This window comes from Miniopterus schreibersii (assembly GCF_964146895.1).
Source record: "Miniopterus schreibersii genome assembly, chromosome: 3".
Taxonomy (NCBI): Eukaryota; Metazoa; Chordata; class Mammalia; order Chiroptera; family Miniopteridae; genus Miniopterus; species Miniopterus schreibersii.
The window spans coordinates 67,705,829-67,718,090 of NC_138103.1; the positions used below are offsets into that span (position 1 = coordinate 67,705,829).

At 37.6% G+C, this 12,262-nt stretch overlaps 1 protein-coding gene across 2 annotated transcripts in view; it reads left to right on the forward strand.

Annotated features, from left to right (window-relative positions):
- Positions 1–12,262, forward strand: part of GFM2 (GTP dependent ribosome recycling factor mitochondrial 2) — a 62,152-nt gene that overhangs the window by 2,327 nt on the left and 47,563 nt on the right. For both annotated transcript variants that reach the window (XM_081133340.1, XM_081133339.1), the window contains exons 2-7: positions 179–265; positions 1,459–1,543; positions 3,244–3,301; positions 3,750–3,847; positions 9,832–9,957; positions 11,108–11,196. In XM_081133340.1, the coding sequence (XP_080989466.1) occupies positions 203–265; positions 1,459–1,543; positions 3,244–3,301; positions 3,750–3,847; positions 9,832–9,957; positions 11,108–11,196 (519 nt within the window). In that variant the 5' untranslated portion in view covers positions 179–202. The remainder of the gene's footprint in view (positions 1–178; positions 266–1,458; positions 1,544–3,243; positions 3,302–3,749; positions 3,848–9,831; positions 9,958–11,107; positions 11,197–12,262) is intronic.

Below are 12,262 nucleotides of genomic sequence, written 5' to 3' on the forward strand. Positions count from 1 at the left end.
GTTTTCCTCATGTTTAGTCAGAATTTCCATATTCTGAACAATGCATTGTTTTTGATAGCTAAAAATATTTTTCTTACAATATACATTTTTACCATATAGACTACATATGCCTTACATATGTGTTACTGACATGGAATATGTAGACTTAGTTTTATAATCTTGTCTATTTCTTTTTCAGAGGTTAACACTTTAGAGGGCCAGGATGTTGTCCAACTTGAGGATATTTGCAGTGAATCATAAGAAAATACCCAGCTTGCACATTAATGTAAGTCTTTCTTGTAAAATTAAATGTTCTTCAACAACTTCAGTTACTTTACTTCCCAGAAGGCCTAGTATATATATCTTTAGCAGTTTCTTAACAAGGATGGGAGAACCTGTAACCAAGAAGAAGCATGCCTTATCACTGGTTTATAAATTCATTTTGCTGCTTTAAAATTACCTGTGCAGCATTTTGAAGAATATCTGTTTCTGAATTCCATTTTGAAGTCATTACTGGCCCAAAGAGTTACAGTTTTTCTTCAGTGTTTTCATTGCTGACGCTGTCAGACTACACACCCTGTCTTACCTTGGTCATTACCTTGAGACTCATAGCTTTGAGTCTCTTCTTTACTCTTAAAATATTTTCTTAGGATAATAGTGTTTTATTGCTAGAAACTTGGTAACTAATGTAGAAATAACATAGAAGGCACAGGCATGCATTCTATTATATTTATAAAAGGCAGTTGTGGCAGCCCCAAATCATACATACACTAACTGTAACGATTCTAAATACATTGTCAGCCATTGAATGTTTATATAGTGGCCTAGGGATAAATTGGGATGGAGAATATTCACCCTCTATGTGGGAACATTAGAAGATACCTGGGCAGTTTTTTAAAATGCCAGTCTGTTCTTCCCCCACCCCAAGTGTTTTTTAAAAGCTTTCCAGGTGATTCTAACTGTAGCCACTATTATAAATCCCAAAAACAGCTGATGGTTTTTAGAGTTCATGACCCCCACTAGCTCTTAGCAGCTGTAGAGGAGAACCAAGGAGTATACAGGGTGAGAGACCTTTTTAACCTTTATGAGTCTCTGGAAACTTCAGGATCTTAGTTCTCAAGCTGTAGCTATCAGAATCACCTGGAGATCATGTTACAACACAGATTGTTCTGCCCCGTGCCCAGAGTTTCTGATTCTCTTATTTGGAGTGGGTCGTTAGAGCTTGTCTTTCTAACAAGTTCCCTGTGATGCTAATGCTACAGGTCTAGGAGAACCGGCATCTCAGGTCAGCTCAAAATAGCAAACCAGTATGAATTTTATTCTTTCTTTCCTGTAGTATGATTTGCTTTGTCACTTTTAAAAAGAATTGGGACTGCTTTCAGGAGATTCAGAGTATTTTGCCCTCTGACAAAGCATAGTTATAATGTTAAAACTACTGTAATAAGTCATGCCAACATAAAATGTTTCTCTCTCCACTAGGATATGTATTACTCTAGAATAAGAGCAGGTTTAAAAAGAATAAAGCCATATGTGCCTCTCGGAAGAAATTACAGTTCCCTGCCAGGTAATACTGTTAGATTCTTCTCATTTTACTTAAATTGCTTGCTCGCTTGCTTCTCTCTTCCTCTCCCCTCCTCTCTCTCCTCTCTCTCCTCTCTCTCCTCTCTCCCCTCTCTCCCCTCTCTCCCCTCTCTCCCCTCTCTCTCCTCTCTCTCCTCTCTCTCCTCTCCCTCCTCTCTCCCCTCTCCCCTCTCTCCCCTCTCTCCCTCTCCCCCTCTCTCCCTCTCTCCCTCTCTGCCTCTCCTTCTCTTCCATCTCCTTTCTCCTCCCCTTCCCCAATGTCTCTCTCATTTGTAAGCATCTCCCTTATTAGGGGGCTCCAGCCATTTTGGAAATAGTTGCTCCTTTTACTTCTTGGCTGTTTCCTTAAGGTTATTAAAGGTAGGGAGTGTTCTGGTAGACACCAAGAGGGAGTATCGGCAGACTTATTTATGCTCCTTATCTGCTGATCATCCTAATGAGCTGAATGAAGGGAAGGGCTGAGTCAGCTTTAGTAGCTGGCTTAAACGTTTAGCAGGGGAGTCTCCTTTGTAGAGTGCTCTTGCTGTAAATTGGTTGTCCAGTCCGTTTCTGGTTTTTATACAAAAGTATTTCCTGTCAGTAGAGGTTTACCTGAATAATTTATTTTGAAGGTTCTTGAGAATAGTTTGGTTAAACGTCTATCTGGGATAGTTTAGGTTAAATAATAGCGCATTTAAAGCTGGGAGCCTGAGGAACTGGCTACTCCCAATTCTGAATGTTCTTCCTGTGTTTGAAGTAAGCAAGCAGATGGGAGACTTGATGAAACTATTTTCATTTTTACTGTTCTCATTACCATCTTTGTCATGTAAGAAAAATGGAGTAAAAATACTGTCTTTGTGACTTGTAAGGGCATGTGAATTTAATGGTCTGTATTATTAGTGTGTATCTAGGTTTCTGTATTTTACTCATGCAAGATTATCTGTAACAATACAGATTATCTTTCCATCTTCAAACTTCCATGAAGTTTCCAAATAGAATAGAACTCTTGATTTATTATAGAAATTTGGGAGAACTGGTTAAAACATCAGGAAGGTATAGATTACATTATAAATGTAACTGCATTGTTGCTTTAATATTATTAACAAAATACATGTTAAGCATGGAGTAAGACATTAAGGACTTTTTTATTCCAGAAATACTACTTGGCCTTTTAGAACTATTAGATTATTATAGCTTCTGGTCAGTAGTACCTCCCAGCCTGACTTTAAAGGTATTGTGTTCTGGGGATTGCTGACAAAAGGTCCAAACTATACCGAAATTCATTATCAGCTGTTATGAGGATTACTCTTAGCTCTTCAGGCCTGAACATTGCAGGTTTATAGGACTGCATTTTATATTTTTTCTTTGGTTCAAGATATACTGGCTTAAGATTATTTTTATGAACATCAATTCTAAATCTATAGTTCTATTATGGAATTGTAGAAGGTGGCAGAGATTGGGGTAAATTTACATTTTTTTAAGGATGTGATTTAGAAATTGATGTTTAAAAACTTTAACTTGTTGTATTGTCATCCATAGCCTTTAAAGATTGCAGGAAAATAAATTTTAGGTAAATGAGACTTTTATTTATCTTGGATTTTACTTTAATTAGAATTACAGTATTTGCTTAAAATTATTTTAATTTCTTTCACCTGTAAATTAAAGGAAAATTTCTTAGTTTACTTTTAACCCTCTTTCCATTAGGTTTAATAGGAAATGATATCAAATCTCTTCATTCCATCATTAATCCTCCGATTTCTAAGTAAGTATTGCATTTCCATTGATACTGTCTTTTTCATTGGCTGCCATGAAAAGTTACAGGTTTCTCTCATGGGCTTTATTAAGTATTGTTAGTGAATGCTCTAATTTCTGTTACTTTTTGCCCTGCCTTATTATAAATCCATGTTGGTAAGTATCTTAAAAGCAATTTTCTTTTTGTAATTGAAAGGTAAAAATTTTAATATAGCAACAGCACCTTTCTCATAGAAATAAATATAAGATATTCACAAGATTGTAGTTAGCTCTTTTGTTACTTATTTTGTCAGAGTACTGTGGTACTGATATATTTTCCATTTTTCTAGTCTTTACACCATTATATAAATTATTGAAATACTAACCAGCTTCAAAATTTGCACAGCATAGATATTTGGGTTTTACAATTTTAGTAATGTCCACCTAATAATACATGTTTTTTTCTTCCTTTTAAACAGAATCCGTAATATTGGAATTATGGCTCATATTGATGCAGGCAAAACTACCACCACAGAAAGAATATTGTACTATTCTGGATACACAAGATCACTGGGAGGTTAGAATGGATTCCTCCTCTCCCTACCCCCTTTAGCAAAAACATCATTGGAAAATGTTTTGAGTAAGAAGTCAACCTAGAGATCTTGAGTATGGCTTGGAGGCACTGTTGTCTAAACCACAACATAAAAATAAGGTAGTTGCAACACTCACAAAAGGGTCTTTCGAGGTTCAAGTAAATATTCAGACTCATGAGACTATCATAGACTATAGTGGGCACTGGTCTACTCAAGCTATAGGACAGGAACCATAACTTACCAGTAGACCAGCAATAGGTGTTTGTTTCTTTGGGAATTTTTGCAGCAGCCCACATGCCTATCTGGGAACTATCTTTGACTAGCCCAAAGTGATAGCTTAGTTGCAAGGTAGCACGATTCACAGGAGTCACCCTGGCTTAGTAGACTTATGCCCCCTAGGAATGAATCTCCCGTGTTACAGCTGCATGGACTATCCTCAGGGTTTCCCACAAAGGACATGCCATGCCCCTCCCCACTCAGGGAAACCTAAAGCTCTGTATCTCCATCAGGTGTTTATAATGCATTTATAGTTCTTGCCAATTCAGATGCTGCTTACCAATCAGATATTTTTCTGTAAGATGTGTTGCCTAGCTACACAGTTAACATTCTTCTGTTTTCTGGTTTCTAGAAGAAAACCAAAAAGTTAACCAGAGGTCAAATTTTCATGCAGAGAAAGAAAGGATTTTGTTAATTTTTACCTGACAGTAGTAGTATTTACCTAAGTTTTGAATTTAATTTTTAATTATGACATGTCAAAAACTTGTTCTTGGCCAGGCATTCACATTTGAAACCCCATGTAGCTTTTTTTGTTGTTGTTTTGTTTTTTAATAACCATGCCCTCACTCCACTCTGGAAATTAAGATTCAACAAGTCTGTAGTATGGCCTGGATGTTCAGCAGGTCTGGGGTGTGATGCTTGGATGGTGTCATGTATTTTGAAACTGTATTTGACTCATACACATTTATGATTGTTATGTTTCTCTGATGAATTGAAAGATATTCAAAAGAAATCTCTTTTTCCAAAGCTCTACAGTGATTTTGAAGTGCACTGTATTGAGACCCATTTCTCTGGACCCTTGGGATTTGTTCTCAATAGAGTGCATTTCAAAGGAAGATTCTAATCCTGGCTGGTGTACTCCTCCCAGGATTATAATCTTCATGATGATAGGTTCCTAAGTGTAAAGCATAGGGCTCTGTCGTAGAATTAGTGCTATGTAAATGAGGGTGTAAGGGATAGTAAACGTGGAACTTTGTTAGGCTTCCTCTGTTGTGTCACAAATCTGATAAGAGTCCTTCTCTCACATCCACAGTCTGTATTCCTAAAGCAAGAGTCCAGAGTGGTGAGGGCCCAGGTGACTTTCAGCTTTTTTAAAAATCGTGGTAAAAAGCACGTAATATAAAATTGATCATCTTACACATTTCTGAGTGTACAGTTCAGTAGTGTTACGTATAGTTACACAGTTTACAGCCAATCTCCAGGACATCTTGCAAAACCCAAACTCTATACCTGTTAAACAACTTCCCATTTCCCCCTGCACCCAGCCCCTGGAAACCATTCTGTATAAATGTGACTATATAAGTGGGATCATAATATGTATTTGTCTTTTTGTGATTGGCTTATTTAATACTTAATGTTCTCAAGATTCATCTGTGTTGTGCTATGTGTCAGAATTTGCTGCTTTTTTAAGGCTGAATAATAAATCCGTTGTATGTAGATAGAAGGTATCTTTTAAAGTTTTTCTCTGTTCTGTCTAGAGGCCTAGAAACCATCCAGATTGTGGCAGAACTTGTTCCATCGTTGTTTTTGTTAGTCATATTAGTATTCATAAAGAGAGAATAGCAAGTAAGGTGTTTATTGTTGTTAAAAATCTTATTATCATGTAAGTGTTCTAAAAATGTACTGCCTTGTTTAGAACTTTTGGTTAATTTTGGTCTTTGTGTCCTTAATGATGTTTGCTTTCTCTGTTAGTTATGTTGTGAGTAACTGGCAACACTAATACATATCTTTAACATAGGCATAAGGAGTTACTGACAGAGATATTTTTCTTGCTATTTCCCCCTCTATTGGTGTATATGTGTATGTATACTTATGTACACATTCGTATGCACCCAAACATGATATGGGGAAACTAACTACGTTTTAGAGGTTTAATCTTGATATAAGAAGTGGTAATATGAGCCATGATAACTTGTGTTCTTGAATTTTCAGTGGTAAAAGTCTGCTTTATTTAATTTCTTCTTAAAAAAATATTTTTCAGTTATAGTTGGCATACAATATTGTATTAGTGTCAGGTGTACAACATAGTAATTAGACATTTATATAATTTAGGAAGTGATTATCCCAATAGGTCTAGTACCCATCTGACACTATACATAGTTATTACATTATTATTGACTATTTTCCTTATGCTGTACTTGACATCCTCGTGACTATTTATTTATAACTGACAATTTGTACTTTTTAATCCCTTTTTCACCCATTCCCCTCAACTCCCCTCTGGAAGTCTTTAAAATGTTCTGTTTCTGTTTTTGTTTTGTTTATTTTTTTAGATTTCACATAAAAGTGAAATTGTATGTCTTTATCTTTCTCTGACTGATTTTATTTAGCCTGCCCTTTAGGTCCATCCATATTGTCACAAATGGGGAAATTTCATTATGGCTGAATAATATTTCATTGCATATGTGTATCACATAGTTATCCATTTGTTTATTGATGGATACTGAGGTTGCTTCCATATGTTGGCTATTGTAAATAATGCTGCAATGAACATAGGGATATATATGTCTTTTCGAATTAGTGTTTTGGGTTTCTTTGGGTAAATACCGAGAAGTGGAATTACTGCGTGATATGGTAGTTCTAGTTTTATTATAATTATTTTTTAATCCTCACCCAAGTATATTTTTTCCATTGTTTATTCAGAGATAGTGAAGGGGTGGGAGAGAGACAGGAGAGATGAGACACATCAATTGGTTGCCTCCCGCATGCACCCCGACTGGGGCTGAGCCTGCAGCCAAGGTACATGCCCTTGGCTGGAATCAAACCCGGGACCCTTCAGTGCTCGGGCCGATGCTCTAACCACTGAGTCAAATGGGCTAGGGCGGTAGTTCTTGTTTTAATTTTTTGGGGAACCTCTATACTGTTTTCCATAGTGGCTGAACCAATTTGCAATTCTACCAGCAGTGCACAAGGGTTCCCTTCTCTCCACATCCTTGCATCCTTGCCAACACTTGTTATTTGTTGATATCTTGATGATAGCCATTCTGACTGGTGTTCCTGAGATGATATCTCATTGTGGTTTTAATTTACATTTCCTTGATGATTAGTGATGTTGAGCATCTTTTCATGTCTGTTGGCCATCTGTATGTTGTCATTGGAAAAATGTCTATTTCCTTTCTCTGCCCATTTTTAAATCGTGTGTGTGTGTGTGTGTGTGTGTTAAATTGTCTGAGTCCCTTACATATTTTGGATATTAACCTCTTATTGGATGTATCATTGGTGAATATCTTCTCCCATCCAGTAAATTGTCTTTTCATGTTGTTGATGGTTTGTTTCCTTTGCTATGCAAAAACTCTTTAGTTTAATGTAGTCCCATTTGTTTATTTTTTCTTTTGTTTCCTTTGGTTGGGGAGAGTAGACATTCAAAAAAATATTGCAAAGAACAATGTCAAAGAGTTTTTAGTGCCTGTGTTTTCTTCTAGTTTTATGGTGTTGTGTTTTTTTTTAATATATTTTTATTGGTTTCAGAGAGAGGAAGGGAGAGGGAGAGAAAGATAGAAACATCAATGATAAGAGAGAATCATCCTTCGACTGCCTCCTGCACGCCCCACGCCCCCGGTAATGTGCCTTGACCAGGAATTGAACCCTGACCTCCAGGTCCACAGGTCAACGCTCAACCACTGAGCCACACTGGCCGGGCCAGGGTCTTATATTTAATCCTGTAATCCATTTTGAGTTTATTTTTGTATATGATCTAAGAAAGTGGTCTAGTTCCCTTTTTTATTAAAATTATTGGGGTGACATTGGTTAATAAGATTATGAGCTCAGGTGTACAGTTCTGTAACACAGCATCTATGTATTGCATTGTGTGCTCACCACCCAGCCTAGTCTCCTTTCGTCACTATGTATTAGACCCCCTTTACCCTCTTCTCCTCCCCCACATCCCTCCCTTCTGGTAACCCCCATACTTGCGTCTGTGTCTTTGAGGCTTCCTGGTGTTTTGTTTGCTGCTTTCTGTTTTATATCTCACCTGTGAGTGGTGAGATCGTGGTTCTTGTTCTTTTCCACCTGACTGACGACGTTTAGCATTATGCTGTCAAGATTCATCTGTGTTGCCACAGATTTCATCTTCTGGCCGAGTACTATTCCATCCGGGGGGGGGGGGGGCTTGGACCCTTCACTCCGCAGGGGTGCCCACCTTGGGTCTGCGACCTACCCATTCTGTGTCTTTACCCCACCCACCAGTCTTGAGATGGCGGCTGCTGCTGCTTTAATCCTTACCCAGGGATATTTTTCCGTTGATTTTCTAGAGAGAGTGGAAGGGAGGACGGGAGGGGAGAGACAGACACACATTGATTGATTGCCTCCCTCATGAGTTTGAATTTCGACCCAGGTATGTGCCCTTGCCTGGGGATTGAACCTGTGACTCTTCGTTCACAGGCTGATGCTCCAACCACTGAGCCACACCAGTCAGGGCTCCACATGGCTGCTTTATATCCTTAGCTGTAGGACTTTTATTCACCTAGTCTTCAGGGCGTTCTCAATGGTGGTGGTTCTCTAATTTAGTTGTAATTTTGATGTTATGGAAGGAGACAAGCACAGTGTTTACCTACTTGTCATCTTGACCAGAAGTCCTTGTTTTCATTTCTTTTACTGTATAAACTTAATCAGAATGAAATGCTTAAGTTAAGAATTTTAGGGGAGGGGGTGTTGGGGGACTGGGTGAAGAAGGTGAAGGGATTAAGAAGTACAAATTGTTAGTTACAAAATAGTCATGGGGATGTAAATCACAGTATAGAGAACATAGTCAATAGTATTGTAATAACTATGTATAACTATGTAATAACTATGTAATAACTATGTAATAACTATGTCCTGGAAATATTGGGGGAATTACTTCGTAAAGCATATGATTGTCCAACCACTATGCTGTACACCTGAAACTAACACAAAAATAATATTGAATGTAAACTATAATTGAAAAAAATTAATTAAAAAAAAGAGTTTTACTGTAGATTAATTTCAGTTACCTTTTTGGTTTCCAGGTGAACTTTATTCATGACTTTATGCTGTAGAAGTTCTACCAAGACTTTATTTGCTTTTGTATAAATAAATTCCTCTCTCCCTTTTTTAAAAATTTAATAATGAGAGAAGGGTTTGTAAAGGTTAACTTGGGAGGAATTTTTCTCTATAGTGTTCCATGTAGCTACCATTTACCTAACACATACTGAACTAGGTACTTTGTATATATAGTCTCGTTTCATTCTTGTAATAACCCAGCAAGGTTGGCTTTATTACCCCGATTTTACAAACTGGGTTCAGTAACTTGCTCAAGATCACAGAGTAGTAGTAAGCAGTAAGGTCGGGATTTAAATCTAGGTCTGTCTGCTCTTTCCTTACACTGCTCTGCCTTAGGTCAAGACATCAGGTGTGAGGGGTATCAGATAAAGAAATAATGAAAGTTAAACTAAAAAAAATGAAAGAAGTATATGGTTCAGTAAAATGAAAATATTTAAACAGGTTTTAATCCTGGTTGTTACAGAAAAATTATTTTTATGGGACAATTACTAATTGTGCTGAAAAAGTTTTGTCTAAAACAAGGATTTGTTTAGAGGAGGATTAAGGGCCCTAAATATTAAACCAAATATTTTACAAATAATGTTTTTAGAGCAAATTAAATTGTCAGTTAGACATCAGATACCAAGAAAATACACTGTAATTAAGCCTAAGTATGTCATCTTTTTCCTGTTAGATGTTGATGATGGAGACACAGTGACAGATTTCATGGCCCAAGAGCGAGAAAGAGGCATTACTATTCAGTCAGCGGCTGTTACGTTTGACTGGAAGGGGTACAGAGTCAATCTAATTGACACACCAGGTATGGTGCTGTTCCTGCAGGGCACAGATGCTGCATCATTTGAGGTTTCTCTTTGTGTATATGGTTTTTTAAATTGTGGTAAAAAAAATATCATAAAATTTACCATCTCAACCATTTTTAAAATATATATATCTTTATTGATTTCAGAGAGAGGAAGAAAGAGAGAGAGAGAGAAACATCAGTGATGAGAGAGTGTCATTGATCGGATGCCTCCAGCATGCCCCCCAGTGGGGATCGAGCCCGAAATCTGGGCATATGCCCTGACTGGGAATTGAACCTTGATCTCCTGGATCATAGGCTGATGCTCAGCCACTGAGCCATGCCGGCCGGGCCATCTCAACCATTTTTAAGTGTACAGTTAAGTAGTGTTAAGTATATTGACATTGTTGTGAAACAGATCTCCAGAACTTTTTCATCTTGCAGAACTGAAACTCTGTACCCATTAAGCAACTATTCTTTTTTGTCTCCTCCTACCACTCCTGGTAACTATCATTCTGTGTTCTATCGCTATGGTATTGACTACTTTAGATATCTCATATAAGTAGAATCAAGCAATATTTGTAGTTTTGTTGTTGTTTTTCCTCACCTGAGGATATTTTTCCCGTTGCTTTTTCAGAGAGAGTGGAGGGGGAGAGGGCATTGATGTGAGAGAGACACATTAATTGATTGATTCCCCCAAGCGCCCCAACTGGGGCCAGGGATCGAGCCTGCAACCAAGGTACATGCCCTTGGCTGGAATTGAACCTGCACCCTTCAGTCCGCTGGCTGGCACTCTGAGCCAAACTGGCTAGGGCACAATATTTGTTGTTTTGTGACTGGCTTAGTGTCACTTAGTATATAAGTCCTTCAAGGTTCATTTATGCTGTAGCATGTGACAGTATTTCTTTCCTTTTTAAGGCTGCATAGTACTACATTTTACATATATAACACATTTTGTATATGTAACATTTATCAGTGGACGTTAGGGTTGCTTTCACCTCTTGGCTATTGTGAATAGTGCTGCTATGAGCGTAGATGTGCAGATATCTTTTGGATACCCTCCTTTCAATTCTTTTAGGTATATCCCAGAAGTGGGATTGCTGAGTAATTCATTTTTTTGTTTGTTTTTGTTTTAAGATTTTAAGTGTTGTATTTTTCATCTGTTTCTTAGGTCATGTGGACTTTACCTTAGAGGTTGAGCGCTGCCTAAGAGTGTTGGATGGTGCAGTGGCTGTATTTGATGCCTCTGCTGGTGTAGAGGTAAAAATTGCCAAAGTAAAATAAATATAGAACAGCATGATTTTTAAAAAAGTAGAAAGTATTAGATTTAGTTTACTATAACCCTTTATTTGGTTATAGTAACCAAAATATAAAAGCAGATATAAATCAAATTATAATTAAAGGAAGTTAGAATTTTATATTGAGATGTGACCCATATGTGATCTCAGATATTTCATAATAAAAGGAAAGTATGTTTGCTTTTCTGTATGAAATATGAAAGTTAGTGTTGAACTGTGAAAGGTCTGAGATTCTACCTTATTTTTACACTAACAAGTTAGCCTGCCATCGTTTTATGGATTCTGGCAGTATATGCAAGACTCCTGAGTCAGAGACAAAAGACTTTATTAGTCACAGAAATAGTAATAGCCATAGTATCAAGGTTTCCTTGTGCTGGTTCCCCAAGGCCTAAGTCCCACAGGGTGACTGAAGGGAGGTGACAGCTGCACACGCAGTGGAACCTGTGTTAGAAAATGCAAGTGTCTTACAGTGGGCAATAGCATGGCTGCTCTTTGCTCTGGAGAGAGACATTACTTCCAGGGTTGTAAGCAAACCTCCCTTTTGCTATGGAGGGATTCACAGTGTCTATCGTTAGAAGATGTTCACTATACAAACATCCTTGAAAATCTAGTTCAGAAAAAAAGCAGTCAGTGAGGGAGGGGAATAAGCAGTTACTGAAAGTCCTGCCTGAGGACTTCTGACAGTGATATTTGCTTGATAAAGCCTGACACTGAGGTCCAAGGTAGATTATACACTGTTATTTCTATTTCTTTTTGAGTCACTCCATTTCTTAACACTTTTATCCTTTCAGTATCATTGGTCAAAAGGGAAATACAGATCAAAATGACAAAGACCATTTCACACCCACAAGAATGGCTAAGAAGGATGCGAGTGTTGGTTGAGGATGTGGGGCAGCTGGACTCCTACATTATTGGTGGGATTGTAAAGTATTATAGTCACTTTGGAAGATTGTTCGGCAGTTTCTTATAAAGTTAAACATATACCTGTTTTACAGCCCAGTAATTTTCTCCTATGTCTTTACCCAAGG